The sequence below is a fragment of the Haliotis rufescens genome, unplaced genomic scaffold, assembly GCF_023055435.1.
Source record: "Haliotis rufescens isolate VD_foot unplaced genomic scaffold, xgHalRufe1.0.p SCAF_6, whole genome shotgun sequence".
Classification (NCBI taxonomy): Eukaryota; Metazoa; Mollusca; class Gastropoda; order Lepetellida; family Haliotidae; genus Haliotis; species Haliotis rufescens.
In genome coordinates this window covers 57,502,991-57,521,186 of record NW_025964334.1, presented here as the reverse complement: position 1 = coordinate 57,521,186, position 18,196 = coordinate 57,502,991, and the positions used below count along the sequence as shown (strand labels likewise).

General features: G+C 39.3%; 1 protein-coding gene and 1 pseudogene across 2 annotated transcripts in view; both read right to left on the bottom strand.

The window, feature by feature from the left end:
• Positions 1 to 3,450, bottom strand: part of LOC124143227 — a 67,314-nt pseudogene extending 63,864 nt beyond the window's left edge.
• A 175-nt stretch (positions 3,451 to 3,625) lies between these two features.
• LOC124128341 (fibropellin-1-like) overlaps positions 3,626 to 18,196 on the bottom strand; it is a 416,047-nt gene continuing 401,476 nt past the window's right edge. For both annotated transcript variants that reach the window (XM_048386710.1, XM_048386712.1), the window contains one exon: positions 3,626 to 4,305. In XM_048386710.1, coding sequence (XP_048242667.1) covers positions 4,226 to 4,305 — 80 coding nt within the window. In that variant the 3' untranslated portion in view covers positions 3,626 to 4,225. The remainder of the gene's footprint in view (positions 4,306 to 18,196) is intronic.

Here is an 18,196-nt window from a genome sequence, read left to right as displayed (position 1 = left end):
AATGTTTCGTTGAGAATGCTCCATTTGACCTAAGGAGTCGTCCTGCAAAGTCTGAGACTCCTACGGCGATTTGACATTTTTGGTCGAAAATGCATATAAGGCACACCTGGCGCTCAAATGCCACTCGGATGTCAAAGTTGTCGCAGCGCATTGAAATTTTGCATGCGGGTAGACCTTGACCTGGAGGTCACGTTTCCATCGTTCTTGACCCCAGATCACCTCTGTGAGCGGAGCTATGGGCTCCATTATCCAACTGTAACATTGGCTCCAAAGTGAAAAATGTTTCGTTGAGAATGCTCCATTTGACCTAAGGAGTCGTCCTGCAAAGTCTGAGACTCCTACGGCGATTTGACATTTTTGGTCGAAAATGCATATGAGGCTAACACCTGGCGCTCAAATGCCACTCGGATGTCAAAGTTGTCGCAGCGCATTGAAATTTTGCATGCGGGTAGACCTTGACCTGGAGGTCACGTTTCCACCGTTCTTGACCCCAGATCACCTCTGTGAGCGGAGCTATGGGTTCCATTATCCAACTGTAACATTGGCTCCAAAGTGAAAAATGTTTCGTTGAGAATGCTCCATTTGACCTAAGGAGTCGTCCTGCAAAGTCTGAGACTCCTACGGCGATTTGACATTTTTGGTCGAAAATGCATATGAGGCTACACCTGGCGCTCAAATGCCACTCGGATGTCAAAGTTGTCGCAGCGCATTGAAATTTTGCATGCGGGTAGACCTTGACCTGGAGGTCACGTTTCCACCGTTCTTGACCCCAGATCACCTCTGTGAGCGGAGCTATGGGCTCCATTATCCAACTGTAACATTGGCTCCAAAGTGAAAAATGTTTCGTTGAGAATGCTCCATTTGACCTAAGGAGTCGTCCTGCAAAGTCTGAGACTCCTACGGCGATTTGACATTTTTGGTCGAAAATGCATATAAGGCACACCTGGCGCTCAAATGCCACTCGGATGTCAAAGTTGTCGCAGCGCATTGAAATTTTGCATGCGGGTAGACCTTGACCTGGAGGTCACGTTTCCACCGTTCTTGACCCCAGATCACCTCTGTGAGCGGAGCTATGGGCTCCAATATCCAACTGTAACATTGGCTCCAAAGTGAAAAATGTTTCGTTGAGAATGCTCCATTTGACCTAAGGAGTCGTCCTGCAAAGTCTGAGACTCCTACGTTCCAGCTTTTATATGATAACATTATAATCTGGTCTGTATCAGACAAACCAGTGATTGATGTTGGAGGCAACATCCGTCACGTACAGTGACATATAATCATGTAAATCATCGAGGCTGAGCAATCGATCCATTTAGTGGCCTGTTTTACAAGACACAGATTGCAATCCCAAAACGTGATCATATAATAATGAGTGTACCTATTATCAACCAATGAGCAGTTCTTTATAGTAGTTAGATTTGTCCACAACCACCAGTCGCCAACACATGACGTAAATCCTACTGGGATATGCAGGAAGCTAAGGGACTGCAAGATAGTCTAGATTATGTTGCTGGTGGCTTATGGCCCGAATTTTAAGCAGTTAAAAATATTGTTGCTTTGCTGAATATATTTACAAATTGTTTTTAATTATAGGCGATGTGAGATGAATTGGGTTTTAAAGGAGATGTACAGTAACTATAAATGTGGAATTAAAAATGCATAAAGCATACTAAAACAGGCTTCTTGAAAGAACACATTCTAAAAGACAACATTGGTGACAAAAATCATTAAAAAACAACTCGTATTCCGGAAACTACTTAGAGACCTGATGTCATGGGGGACAGTTGATTTGGTAGATTACTAGCCATTATCACCAGATAATGCCATCGAGTTGAGTTTTCCTGCAGTGACCTTACATATTTTCGTCAATATCAATATGAGCCAAAGGTTAGTCAAAGTAGTATTGACAGTAGCGTGGAAAGCGAGGAAGATCTACCAAGTGAAGACGATCAATCTGATGTGAACACAGAAAGACTAGGGAACACAATCCTGTGTTAAACGCTATCCTGACATGTCTAGATAAAATGGATATTTATTAATTAAAAACAAGCGAGACAGTTATTTTTGTGTAAAATGTACCAGTTGTAGAATGACATTTACCATTGCCAAAACAGTGTTCACCGTGTTGTCGTTTTGCCAAGCAATTAGCGTAGGGCTGAAGCTAAATTTGTTTTTTGTACAAGGGAATCTTATGTGTTAGTTGTATTGTCTAGTGATGGTTGATCAGTTATTACTTCCGTTAAAACAGTTGTCATAATATTGACTTCACTGGTCAATAGAGGGATATTAGTGGCATGCATTCAGCTAGGCTCTGCACAGTGACTCTACTCGTCGAGTCCAATAACATCCATAATTATATCATGGACTATACTATGTAGTATAGTATGTAAGGTGTATATAAAGTGTGTGTGTTTGTTTCTATGTTGTTTAACGCTGCACTGTAGCAATATTCCAGCTATATGACGGTTGTATGTAAATCATCGAGTCATCAACCAAGTCAGCGAGCGTGACCACTCGATCCCGTTTGTCGCCTCTTACGACAAGCATAGTCGCCTTTTACGGCAAGCGTCGGTTGCTGATGACCTCTTCTACCCCGGATCTCCACGGGTCGTATATAAAGTATGCGGTAGTAACCTGTTTTATGTTCTTTTAAAAAAACAAAATCGACTAAGTTACGTCAGGGCTTACGGATAATGTGCATACAGAAGGTCCTAAATAGGAGAAAACTTTATCCTGCATATTTTGTGAATGACATAAGCGAGGCCTTTTCTGCAGAAAATCAAACTTTCCTCCTACCTTATTCATCCTTTTCGCTTGGAAAAATCAAGAAATGATACTAGGTACTTTTGTTTGGTGTACTAGAAAACCCCAACGCAACACAATTCCCTATTTCGCTTCTTCAATACCCCGAGAATGACGGGAAAACACTGTATTGGCATGTTAATAAATGCACAGTAGACAAATTAAAGCAAATGGTCATGATGTCACAGCCTCGGCCTCTGGCTGGGATTTCAATATGCACACGCGCTGGTTGAGGGTATCAGGGAAGTTGTTTGTTGCTTTTAAGACAACAATAGAATCATGGCTTGTTTTTTTGGTGTAAATATGTACTTTGTAACATTTTGTAACATGTTTTACAAAGTTTTTTTTTCAATAGATCCCCCAAAACGTCGCGTTCAAGATTGTGTGTGTGGCTACTTATACTAGTACTTATACTAGTAAGTATAGTACTAGCACTTTGAGATACCATGGCATGGTTTAACATGAATCCCACTCAGACACCGAAAACTGACTCCGAGCTGACCAGTCCTTGTTTTAGCCTCTGATGCTGAGCGCTAGGCAGGGTAACAGCAAGTACCATGTTTTAACGTCTTTAGGTATGACGCGACCGGGAATCGAACTCACGATGTTCCGCCCTCCGGGCAGACGCTCTTCCACCACATTACGCATGCGGTGCTTTGGTTGTTACTTTGATGTATTGATAAGGGGTTCTTGTCACTTTGTGGCTGAGGTAATGCCTATGTGACATTTTAAAATAAAGTCATCACGTTGTCGTTACCTTCTCGCACATATATGCCCACATTGTGAAACTATCCATCAAATAAACAACAATTACGCGTGAAACTGAATGCATGTATTTTATTTTATTATAAACTATTGATCAGATTTTACATCATAAAAGGTCCTTTGGGTGGGTAGATAACAATCGGTCACTGTCACAGTAGATAAGAAGTAGATAACATTTACTCTGTGTCAGTGGTCACTGGGAGACAGTTCCACGTCATCAGTAACATGTCATCAATGGCCTAAAAGTAACCAGGGACGAATTTTGTCTTCTTATCAACAGTGAGGGAATTACATTGGCGTGAAACAAACGAATATAAAAATCACTGAAATGCAAGTCCGAATAACACACGTGGACATGTTCCTTTCCAGGAAATATGCTGGGGTTTATTATTTTCAAATATGGGCGTATTTGTTCCATTTTTCACACTGTTAAATTTCTAATCAGGATGAAACATTTCACACGTGTCGCCACTAAAACGACCATCTATTGTTGAAAATATTGAATGATGTTACTTTAAACAGATTTAGTGCATGTTTCGTAAGCACAATTAATCAATCACAACATTAAACGCAATGTAGTATCCACGTCTATGAAGTCTTGTAGGAAAATTAAACACATCTACTACACTCTATTAGTCGTGTTCCGGTCCGGTTGTATTCAGTTGAGGTTCAGCTTTGCGAGGACAGCAACAACTGTGAGCAGAAGGAAGTGCCCCGATACCGTAGCAGCACCAGAGGCTGAAATACAGGACATTTATATCAGTGTTATGCCTATTTCATTGATAATATGTCAGTGACACATGACCACAATAACTGAAAAAGACTAAACGATCATGATATATTATTGATATGTTTTGTTTGCAATTGTTTGTTGTTTAACATCGCGCTTCATAATAATGTGCCAGCAAATTGATATGAAGCAGGAGTAGTTTGTCAAAATAACTTCTTCCTAAGGCAAATCGAATTGGAGGGACAACAGTTAACTGAATTTCACATACTAGTATTATCTAAATGGGTGTATTTAGTCACTCTGGCTAAGTTTTCTCCAAATTCTTATCTGAGGCACCTGAGTAATATGCATCAACCAAGCAAAGGAAGCCATAAAACGGGTAACTAAGAGCACAAATTATTTATAATACACCTTCTTGTCACAGTTATAAATAGCTTTTTCATTCTCTTAGATTTTTCTTAAAGAGGCGTTAAATGAAGGTGGAGATTTCTGACAAAATCAGGAGATAATATACCATGAGACATGTCTTACATATCTGACAACCTTGTCAGTAAGTAGTAAAATATATTAAATATAATTTATATTATAATATTTTAATTTATACAACATGCTTTCTTTACGTCTATGTTTCAATTTCTCAGGCAAATATCAAAACTTTAGTGTGGGATGCCTGACCTTGACACCACTCAATATGTTCCTTTGCAGTGATATGATTATCAACAAAAATGATGTGTCTTCAGATAAGCAGATGGAATGGCGTCACATGCAATCAAATAAGAATGCATTCGACATACGCCAATGATGGTTAAGCCATTGAAAGTTCAACATTGCTCATTGCTACAGCCATTTTGTAATGAATGCATTTTTTCAAGATGCAGTTACGTTCGCATTTTACTCCGTCCCCAACATGGCCAGCCTTGCATGTACAGGTGAAGGAGCCGTCCGTGATTGTGCAGTCAGCCTTTTCATGGCAGTTATTTGTACTATCAGTGCATTCATCGATATCTACGAGAGTGAAAACAATTGTACGTGTATTGGATGTTTGTAGTGGAAATGCGAAAAAACAAACGTCCAGCGTAGGTTAAATACCACTTGCATTTACCCCCGTCCCAAACATAGCAAGCCTTGCATTGAAAGGTAAAAGAGCCAATCATGCGTGTGCAGTCAGCGTTACTGTGACAGTTAACCGCACCAGCAGTGCATTCATCGATACCTACACTGACAGAAAACAGTTTGTAAAATTTACTAACTTAATGAAATTCATTACCCACTCAGAAACTAACAATTTAGTAGACTTTACTAATCAGTTAGTACCTATTTTAACTAGGTGAGACCGCCGCCGTCGTAGGGCGTGTGCCCAGAGAGCAGAACGCCAGGGATTCGATCCCTGGTCGCGTCAATTCAAACGATTCGACCCTAGCTACAACCTTTTGATTTGTAGTCCGTCTACCATCTGTGCTATGGCGACCTAGTCACATTGAGCGGGTTTATTTGTACATATTCATGATAATGTTGTACCAAGTTCGTTGTTAGTCCTGGTGGTATATGCGTTATGCAAGTACCTGTGAATCTGATTTATCGGGATGTTGCGTTTAGGTGGTGATTTGGCTGTGAGACGATATTTATTTCATGTGTGTAGACCCTACACATGTTCAGACAGAACATGCCAAATCCGTATACCGTTCATAACTGAAACAAGTTCCTAAATTAATCTTTTTTCTCAGTGTACAAAAAAGCTAAATCATGACTAAAGTGAACTCTGCAGGTTTATAGATATGAAAACGATATGTAATGCTATCATCCCATTGTTCTCTCTATTTCACAGTTTGTGCTATTTACATAAAACTATTCCAACTCTAAAACAAGGGTTTCAAAGTGCAGCAGTGAAGAACATCAGGTGAGTGCGAGTGGCTTATCAGTGCTTTGATCAATTTTTAGATTTTATCACAATATACTAACCTGATATAGGAGAAATATACGTAAAGAGGTCTAATTTGACCCCACGATCACAGGTTTCTGGAGGTAGTGGTGATGTCCAGAGGAGGAAGTGCCCACTTCTAATACTTATACACAATAGATGAGTATGACTGGCTGAGATAATGATAAGACTCCTTTCTTATAAGAATAAGTTATACTCTCAGTCTTTTATAAATAAACGTTACACTATCAGGACCCTTGCGTCAATGGCTGGAGCGTGCAAATACTGTTATGAGTTAAGTCATACTGTTAACTTTCGACTTTTAGTTTCAGAACTTTATTTGCTGAAACGCACACTCAATACATGCCATTTGTCAATATCCTCAATTGTACACAGCTAAATTTGTAAATAAGTCGGGAAAGAATGGCATGTTGGTAATCGTGTTCTGGAATAGAATGAAATAACACTTGTGATATTCTTATGGGACGGTTATGGTTCTTATGGTATGGTTACAGGTTCCGCATTAAATTATAAGGACATTCTTCTTTCAACTATATCTTCAAACTTAAATTAGTAGGAAACATTGTCAGCTGACTATAAATCGTGCTCTGGTGGCAACACAGCATATCATGGTCTATAACACCACTTATCACACATCTTCACACAACACTTTGGTATCTGATATATGTGTACCGAGTCAAATGATGTGCTCTCGATATCAATACACTTCTGCTTGGCACGAACGATTCATCGATGAAGCACTGACACATGCATTTCAAATACACGAATAACGGTCACAAAAACTTGCTTTAAACATTGTCCCTTGTTCTAACGCTACAATCACACACGAATATTTGTCAAGCCCTTAAAACAATTTAGATAGTATGTGCTGATGTTCATCAACCTGACTGTACTGAAATCATTTCAAAATTCGGAACATGTTTATATTCAGAGATCCAGTAATTGCTGACTACCATGCTACACATTTGGAGAATGTGCAACAACCTCATTTAACCCAGTACGTTCGAACCAGACCATCATGTTTCAAAACGAGAGTATTCTCACTTTTAACCAACACGCCTTGAAAGTAGAATTATGGCAATGTTTTTATTTTGTCAACTGATTGTTTTAATTTGTGTGATAACGAGTTTGAACGTTTCCTGTCAGTTACGTCCCTGGCAACGACGTACATTCCGAACCCATCCCAATCTCCGACGAAGTAGTTGCGCTTTCAATAAATGACTTTTGTAAGGTATGTAAGCCCTATTTCCTTAAGCCCAAAGCCGTATGGCCACTGTCTCTCGCTGATGATGTCGCTGTCAGGAATCGAATTAGGAGATACAAAGTACACAAGTACCGGTCTTCATTGTGCGTAGTTCTCCTGGGTCTGCGTGTTCTTATCCTATCTAACGTTGCATCAGGTGCCTTATGTGAGCAACCAAAAGTTCTAGCATTGTTGGCATTGGATGGTCCCATCTTCATCATTCCCAGGGCCCGTCCGTTTTGTTCGGGCTGTGTGTTTTTTTTATCAGAGTGAGTGTCTGACATGCCGTCCGTATCATACATGTTAACGTATTGCATGTGTAGTTAAGGCTGACCAAGCGGCACGTGTTTTTCACTTTTTCGCATTTTCTAAAAAAACGTGTATCACTTTCTGAATAGAACATGTTTGTGTTTAGACGATTTGTTTTGCTTAGATTTAGTTTGAATTTAGATTGTGAATTCTTTCCAAGTTCATTTTTAAATTGGTGAAGTTGTTTTGGCAGTCAGTTTACACACACGGCTGTCCTATCAATCGTATTTGAATGATTAGCCATGGGGTATGTACTCTGTAAACATTCCCTGATATGTATTGTCGTTAAGCATAATGTTAGTTACATTTGTGATATGTTTTCCCAAAATACTCAATTCAATCAACTAAGACGTTCTATGACAGTTAAAAATACTTTGCTCTGCATTACTATTTTAACACAGTTTAAACTTCTTGGCCTTTAGCTTATATTGTTATTTATTTAGCATCTCTTCCAATTCGCAAAAGCAGATCATTACAGCATTAAAAGTATTAGCGATTAATGTGTAGTAAAAAAAACAAATGGGACATAAACGTTGCATTTAATATGAAACAATCCTGTCTGAAAGAGGTTACAGCATCAGGGTCGCAGTGGTATGTACAATGTGAAAGAATTGAACTTCAAAGTACAAAGCCAAAAGAATTCAATCTGAATTATATTCAGAAAACAGTACCACCTATATAATTGTATAAATGCCCAATCATATATTCAATTAACGATGACCTTTGGGTCAGATGGAATACACTAAGGACATACGGGAATGAGCCTATTAACAAATTGCATGTACCTACCATCTGCACAAATAGGACCACTGTATCCGTTTTTGCAAGAGCATGTACCATGCGTCTCACCCGATGGAATGTTACAAGTACCATCATTTAAGCACTCGTTGCCATTTTCGGTACAGTCAGTACCTAAAACCAAACAGAAACATGATACACATTAACATGTTGTTTTTTACTTTCTTTCCATTAGAACTTATGTAAAGTAACACATATCATTATTGTCTGTTAGTGATTCAACATGGGTATCGTTAGAGTGTGCTTTCTGCTCAAGATTAACCTTGTAACCGGCACGTGGTATTGTATATTAGAAAATCCATGAGAAAGAAGTGCTTTCAATTAAGTATTTAAATTTGAAGTAAAAACGTTTGTTTTGCATTAACAAAATCGTGTGTCTAACATGGAGAAGAGATACCACTCGCATTTCACTCCGTCGCCATCATAGCCATCCTTGCATTTACAGGTGAAGGAGCCATCCCTGTTTGTGCAGTCGGCCTTAGCATGGCAGTTATTTGTACCATCAGTGCATTCGTCGATATCTACCAGAGTGAAAACAATTGTGCATGTATTGGATGCATGTAGTAAAATGTATTAAGAAGATCAAAATCTCAACAAAATGAACATTTAAACTAAAATTCATACAACATCCGATATTGGCATGACAGTTGTCCGAATTGACGTTTGATAGTAAAAAAACAAGCCTTCAACGTAATGGACAAAGGACGCACACATGTAAAATCGCTTAAGTTCAATGACACGTCACGAGAATAGCGTGTATGACCACCCCCTGCTACAAGATACGCAAAACTCTTCAGGGCACAGAAAAAGGTCAGTGGTCTGATGACATCACGCAGGATACATCGCAATTCTTGTATTGTATTGGCTGGATCAGTTCTTGTGGGTTGGCTGGTGGATGTGGTTTTTGTTGAACACGACGATCCATGACATCTCGGAGGTGTTCTATGGGGGGCATGTATGGGCAGCGCGCAGGCGAAGACGATTCTGACTGAATGGGGTCTGGCGTTGTCATGTTGATAAGAACAGCACGTGCTAGCTGTTGAAAAAATGGAAGGTCCTTCCCAGAAACCCTCGGTTTCGGCTTAAAAAGCGGCACGTGGTTTTCACTCCTTCGTATTTTCTAAAAACCGAACCGTGGACGTGTAGCATTTCCTGCATAGAACAGTGTTGTGTTTAGACGATTTGTTTGGCTAAGATTTAGTTTGAATTTAGGTTTTGAATTCTTTCCAAGTTCATTTTTAAATTGGTAAAGTATTTTTTGGCAGACAGTCTACTGTGATCATTGCTAACCGTATTTGAATGATTAACCATGGGGTATGTACTTTGTAATCATTCCCTACTACGTATGATCCTTGTGTTAGCATGCAGTTATCGGTACCATGGGGTGGGGGGGTGGGTGGGGGGGGGGGGGGGGGGTGGGGGGGGGGGGGGGGGGAGAGAATGCAAGAATGCAAGGCTACCATCACTTATACCATACACTACACAATACACCTGAAAAAATGTTAAGCAACCCCATAACTGTTTCAATGATTAATGATGATATTTAATTACAGACAAAATGATGTCGGATAAACGAAAGCGATCTGTAGGAACAACCCTCTGACAACACGAAACAGCCACAATTGTCAGCTGAGATTAGATTCTAATCACGACATTATCCCACAAACATCAAAACAATGTTAAAAAATCTACTTTATTACTCAATTGATTTGGAATCATTTCTTTTATGAAAATCCAATATGAAGAATATATTGGATATACTTAATTTTCATTTTGCTTTTGTAGATGATGCCAGTGATAAACACTGACCCTCTATTCACCAATTACACACATTTGTATAGTAAACATTTAAGCCATGGTAAGCTCATAGCCAAGAAAAGGCTGATGTTATGAAATCGTAGATCACCAAAAGAAAGTGTTCAGTTCCGAAGACGGTACTGGTTGTCAATAGATGTGCCATGTCGGCTATATTTGAAACTTCAATTGTATATGCCAAGATGGCAATATGTGAACTTTGTGCAATTAATGGATTACAATGGATTATGAGCAATAGATTCTGGGTCATGAGATGATATTTTAGCATGCAGTGAGACATTTTGATTGTAATCACTGATACTTGTTCTTGATTATTGTGTCTAATATGATGTTTGATTAGTCTGCCAGAATTAAATTGTAGGGTGATCTCTCGTTCTTATATATGGATACTGAATAATGGCCCACTCTGTACATTACAGAATAACTCCTTTTTCAGTTTGATTAATTCTGTAACAGCAGTTTGTTCTAAAATCCCTTTTTGTACACAAAATGTTTTTGCTGAACTTGTCAAACCTATAACCAAAGAGCAAAGTATTTTAAATGTTATCACATTAGAACACTGTTAAATTGTTTTAGTTATAAAACAGATCTCAAACATATTAACTGTAAACGTATTGGGATAATGTTTAAGTCAAAAAGAAGAAAGCCTTTCCGTGTTTTAACTCAACACATTTATGAAAAACAACACATGCCTGCATCAATATCCCACAATTTCAACATGTTTTGAACAAAAACAAAGTATGGAATATCGTTAATGTTGTCTTTCCTTAGTTACCCCTCTACACATTTGGACATTAAAAAGTTGATTATCTGAAAATCAATAATTACATACAGCAGCATGCAAGAGTCAAGCAATGATTGTAGGTAAACTCACCTGGTTTAACTTGGAAGCCCTTGGTGTTTTTTCCATTGTAGCCGTGGTTTAGATTGTAAACATCATTATTAGTGAGTACTAACGGGATCGAGTGGTCAGGCTTGCTGACTTGGGACAATTGGGACACGATGACATGCATCAACCTTGTGTTATTGCATTTAGACAAGTTAGAAATGGAGGGCCGCTTAGAAACGAAAAAATGGTACTGCAGAGGACTATCACAGTAAAGAGAAAACAACAAACAGACAATCACAATTTCATTTCCTGGAACATCAATTATATATATACTGAACAGCATTGAAAACGCACCAGCAATAAACCTTGAAATATTACAAAATCCACTTGAGCAATGATCGAATTTAATTAGAACAGACATAGACGGATTATTAAGAAAGACGACAAAGGAAACAGGGATACAACACAGTGATTACATTTACGTCATCAGTGTGAGGAAGACACATAGGGTTAAAATGAAAAGTCAATATCTGGTATGTCCGCCATTGGCAGCAACACAGGCCATGCAACGTCTTTTCATTGATCGAATACGTCTGCGAATAGTGCTCTGTGGGATAGTATTCCACTCTTGACGTAGTGTATCTTCAAGTTCTCTCAGGTTCCGTACTTGCGGACGACGTGAGAGGCGTGGACCCAGGTGATCCCACAGATGTTCAATTGGCGATAGATGGGTGACAGGGCTGGCCATGGAAGCAGAGGCACATTATTGTTCGCTAGGTACTGTGTTGAAACACGTGCCGTGTGCGCTCTTGCATAATCTTGCTGGAAGGTGTGCATATCCTGGTGCTGATAAAAGAATGTGATGACGTGATTTGCCAAAATGTTATTCCTGTAGTAAAGGGCATTAACTCTTCCACGACAAACATGAAGCTCTGTTCGATGGTTATGACTGATGCCGCCCCACACCATGACACTCACTTCCAACCCCCCATCGATCTGTCTGTACAACGCAGTCATTGTGGTAACGTCGACGCCACACTCTCAGTCGACCGTCAGCATTCCGTAAATGAAAACGGGACTCATCAGAGAACAGCACACCATGCCACTGCCGCAATGTCCAATGAAGATGCCTTTCGGCCCAATGCAGACGTTCATTTCGATGTCGATCAGTGAGTATGGGTCCAACATATGGACGTCGAGCACGTAGCCCAGCTGAGCGGAGACGTCGATGTACGGTGTCATCGCTGATCAAACCCCTTTGGCCTTGTACGGTTGCTGCTGTCCTGGTAGCCGGAAGTGTACGATCACGAAGGTGCCGACGAGCAATATGGCGATCCTGACGTGATGTAGTTACATGACGTTGACCCGGACGTGGTCGATCTCTGGTGGTATCTGCTCAGTAGCCTGAGGACTGTTGAAAGATGGCATTGAAACCGTTGTGCAACGAGTCTACTTGACGTACCAACTTGAAGCATGCCCAAGGCACGTTCACGTTCCTCTGCTGTTAATCTTGGCATTTCTTGTGTCAGTACCCTTTACGTCTGCAGCGACAAGTGATGTGTCTTTTAAAAGTCTGTGTTTTATAGCCCTATTCTCCATGCTTCCCATGAAACAAAACACGTTTTCCATGATGCGCACGCAATTTGTTGCGTTTTGGCGTTGTCGCTCGCAAAAAAATTAGGAATGTGTTTTGAGGAGCTGTTCTTCTTCATGCTTCGTCCAGAACGTCGAATATTACTCATTCAATTATATATTTTCATATTAAATATGCCCGGATAAAAATACATCCATTTTCATGGTGGTGCGTTTTCAATGCTGTTCAGTATGTATTGGACTGATGTAAGAAAGCCAAATACATCAGTGGCTGTACATTCACCGATATCATGCATAACCACAAACATATTTTAATGTAATGATAACTGTTTAACACTACATTCACACTCTCACTCACTCAATCACTTTAGAATCCACTCGCCTGTGACACATAATAGTCGACCTCGGAAAATGAATACTAACATTATGATATTAAACGAATGTAATAAACAAAAACAAGTAATGCAATAAAAAAAGAGAGGTTTTCGTAATCAAGCTGTTTCAATAATGTTAAGCATTATTATTTTTATTATTAATATTATTATTATTATTATTATTTGATCCCGAAAATATAAGTAGTAGGAAACATTGTCAGCGTTATCAGCGTATCCTGGTGGCACCACAACATGTTACAATCACACCACCATCGCATAACACTTTGATATCTGCCATATGTGTGACAACTCGAATAATGTGTTCTCCATATCTATGCACTTCTATTTGGCACGATCAAAGTATTGATGTAGCACTGACACGTGCTTTTCAAATACACGAACGGCACAAAAACTTGCTTTAAACATTGGCCCTGGTCCTCAAGCTAAAATCGCAAACGATTGTTTGACAAGCAGTTAAACAATTTAGCGCACGATCGATAGTATGTGCTAATACCAACCTGATTACACTGAAATCATTACACAATTCGGAATATGTTTATATTCAGAGATTCCGTAATTACTCACTACCGTGCTATATAACTGGAGAATGTCCAACAACATTATTTAACCCAGAACGTACGAAACAGACAATCATGTATCAAAATGAGAGTAGCCTAACTGTAAACCAACACGCCTTAAAAGTAAAATTACGGCAATGTTTTCTTGTCAACTGATTATTTTAATATGTGTCATCACGAGCTTTGAACATTTAAGAAACATTTTTGGGAAGGACAACGGTTATATATTAACATACATGTGTCGGCGCACAAGCTTCAAGGAAAGCAAGAGAGAGGGAAACATTCAAATCATCAGGTGGTATGTTCTCATACACCATTATGCCATCAGTTGTGTCTTTTATAAACGTATAATTACACACAGATATATTTACACATTTACAACGCTTTTTCGCATCGGATACCTCTTCCATCGGGTACACGTATAGTAATCTCTATGTACCAATATGTATCACTGGCACAAAGAAATATAGATTCGGCATATCATATACACGTCATTATCTTAAATTCCATGTTTGTATTTCTAGCTAAAAGTCATACATTTCGTTGAATAACTATATTGAAATTCCTAAGTAGAATTAACGACTGGAAACATATTTACCATTTTCACAGTTGTCACCATCATACCCAGTACAGTCACATATGCTTGTGCCTTTGTCGCATGTGCCTGAATGCTTGCAATCACCGTCAGTCGTGCACGATCCAGAGACGCCAGGGAAAACTGCCCAGCATGTTAAAACTAAGAAAGGGCATACAGTGTGAAATTTCATGTATTATTATTGTTTATGTTTAACATTGTTGATAATTAATTTGTTTCTAAATGTAAGAATAAATATACAATTTACAATTTTCATCGTCAGTCGTTAATGCTTTATAGACGCCATGTAAACTGTCCAGCATGGTAACATTAAGAAAAGAGATCATGTGTGACGTTTCCTTTATTAGTGTATTTGCATGTTCATAGGAAACCGTCACACGTATACACTTGTTATTTAAGTTTAAGAAGAAATATTTCACAATTTACATGTCTACCAATAGTAAATTTTAGCCTTAAATGTACATTACTTAATGATTCTTTTAAGTAATAGTTCTCAACATTACTTCCTCGTATTAAAAGTTAGAATAATCATTACACACTAAACAAGAAAATGACTTTCATGACTCCCAACTTACCCAGTAAAGGTAAGCAGAGTTGAACTCTCAACAGCAACATGTTCTTCCCCTTTTCTGACCGCTCTGTAATGTCTACTGCGCCTTTGTCCATTTATACCATGATGTAGTTTTGGAGATCAACGTCATGCATTCTTATTGGCGACGGGTGGATGTTGAGTTTAAGAGGGGAGACAAAAGAAAAAACTTAGACTTTATACTAAACTTGTTACAGCTTGCTATTTTCAGCATTCCGTATTGTGTTGGGCCTGACATGTAGATTTACTGTAACTTCTTATCTTAAAAAAGTAGATCCGTTGTAACAAGTATGTTATATGTTGCACATAAGATCGTTTCTGTCAACAAGGAGATCACCAGAAATGGTCCCAGAAAATGAGTAAGGAAACGCATTGATCAGATTACCTCGCTGTATATTCAAATGTATAATGCATGGTGACTGCCCTGTACGTATAGGGCTTCAAGTTCAAGTTGAATTCACCTTTCTCTTACTTTAAAAAATATTTCTCTCTCGTTTAAATTAAGTGTTGCCAACCCGGACATGATAACCAATGCACGTTATGTTCTGTTACCTGCAAACCAGGGAAGAAATGGAACTGTAAACCACACATGCCAAATCTGATAATGCTGCAGGAAAAAGCTTTCCTTGAAGAGTGGAAAAAGTGACAAAGCACGTGCGTGTGTGTGTCAGTGGCTGCTTGTACTAGATTTTATAGTTCTAGCCTACTGAGATACCATGCCATAGTTTCTTTTAACGTCTTTTGGCATGTCGCGGCGGGGATCGAACCCCGGACCTTCAGTTCTCCAGGCAGTAGACCACCGATATGCAAAGTCCGGTGATAGCATGTTTCAAATTTCAAGTACCAAACCGGACATAATCGCAAAAACCTATTTACGTGATATGAAATATTTCGAAATACTGCAAAGGTCCAACTCTACGAATACATCATAACTTATCACTCGATAATAACGACTTCTTTCTTTGGTGACACATGCTACATGTACTGGAATATGACAGTATAATGCAAGTTGTCAGGGTGTGCTGGAATCAGCAATACACGTTATTAAAATATCACTTCCTAAGGGTGTTCATATTCGCTTGGCAAGGAAAAAGAATATATTAAGAAAGGAATAAAATTATCTCACAATACTGATAATTGAGTTTACGTTATAATTCCGATTCAATAAATTAACAAATACATCAATGTTATAGTCTACTTTGGATTTGGGTCATGTGGACTACTGGAGGCATCTATGAATAGCAACGATATAGTTAATAAATGTGATGAATTCTTAAAACTGATATACAACACAATTCTCAGTACTCACATGATATCAGTTGCGATATCAATGTTCGCCTATCCACCCTAATGCAGCTTTATTGCAGCATAACATACTATTATAATTTTCGACAAATAAGTGTCTGTTTTAGTGAGATTTGTTATACTTTTTTTCATTTTTCATTTTCTGTTATATAAACAAGGTGTTTATTTGTTTGCTTATGTGTCTCCTTTTCAAAACAAAACGATAACGCTATTCTCTAGTGATTTGATAGTGATTCATAAACACATGCTTATGAAAGACCCGAAATCGTACACTGGACCACATTTTGCTGTTGGACGGGTTTAAAGACAAGAGAGCACAGTGTCGACAAGAGCGTATAGTCATTAATATTTCCTGAAAACGTTTGGCCAAACCAGAAACAGACTCCACTAATGCAGTCCATGGAACATATTACTTAATATGTTGGACACAGATAGAGTTACATCATTACCTTCAGAGGTTCAGGACAATTTGTCAAAATTTATAGCAAATTCCCTCTGAAACTTACTGCATAAAACAACGCGTGAAATGATCGACGTCCTCTTTGGCAACACCTATGTAAAATTTGGACATTAAGGCAATGAGTAGGCATCCCCATGGGCACCAATTGTGATCCCATTCTTGTTGATCTGTTCCTTTATGCATATGAAACTTCTGCTCGGATTTTACAAATTAAAACAAGGCAATTGAACAGAAGCTTCAGGTGTATCAATGATCAGGTATCGTTCAATAATGGTCAATTCCTTTACCCTGATTTACCCACCTCAACTAGCATTATAGGAGACTAATAGAACGACACCTGTTTTATCTACTGAAAAACAAAAAATCCTGTGACATTAAATAAGATAAAAGACTCCTGAAAGTATTCAAATGGTTTAGTTTGCCATACTGACTTCAGAAAATGCGTGATTTCATAAAAAAAAACACATGAACATGCCAAAATGTCAAATAACAAATCAATAGCGTGTGTGTCCACCTCTGGTTTGCGATGCAAGCAACACATCGTCGTCTCATTGAATGGACAAGGCGTCGCACAAGGTCCTGTGGGATATCTGTCCATATCTGCTGGAGCATGTTTCGAAGTTCCTGGAGTGTCTGTGGAACACGTGGTTGACGTCGAAGGTGCCGATCCATCTCATCCCACATGTGCTCGATTGGTGAGAGATCTGGGGAGCGAGCCGGTCAAGGGATGACATTCACGTTGTTTTGTTGTAGAGAATCCTGAAGAAGTCGAGCAATATGAGGCCGGGCGTTGTCATGTTGAAAGGTAATGCCTGGGCCATGACGACGCAAAAACGGTAGAACAACCCGGCCGATGATCTTGTCGCAGTAGCGCTGTCCTTGAGATTTCCCGCTACCACTTTCAAACGGGGCCTCTGTCTTGCTGTAATACCACCCCATACAATAACGCTGCCGCTCCCGAACCGATCTTCTTCCATGACACAATGATTGACGTAACGTTCACCTCGACGTCGGTACACTCGAATCCGTCCATCGCTGTGGCTGAGGTGAAAACAGAGACTCGTCAGTGAAAAGAACATGTCCCCACTGCATGGCCGTCCATCGTAGACGCTGTCTGCACCACTGTAGACGTGCTTGGCGGTGGTTTCCTGTCAAAATGGGACGTCTGGCGGGTCTTCTGGCGACAATCCCTGCACATCTGAGGCGGCGACGGACGGTTTGTGAAGATTTTCGTCGAAGGCCAGGGATGCGTAATTTTGTTGTTTTTCTGAGTGGTTGTTGTCAGCACGATGCTAAACAATGCTTATGGAATCCCGTTAACGCACATGTTTTTATACCCATTCTTGGGCAGTGAAATGCATGGGGCTTGCATAAAAGTCAACTTTTGCATGGAATGCAAGCTTTTCTGTAGCAGTTGCGCTTTTGTGACTTGATACCATACATGTACTACAATATTGACAACCAAAATTTAC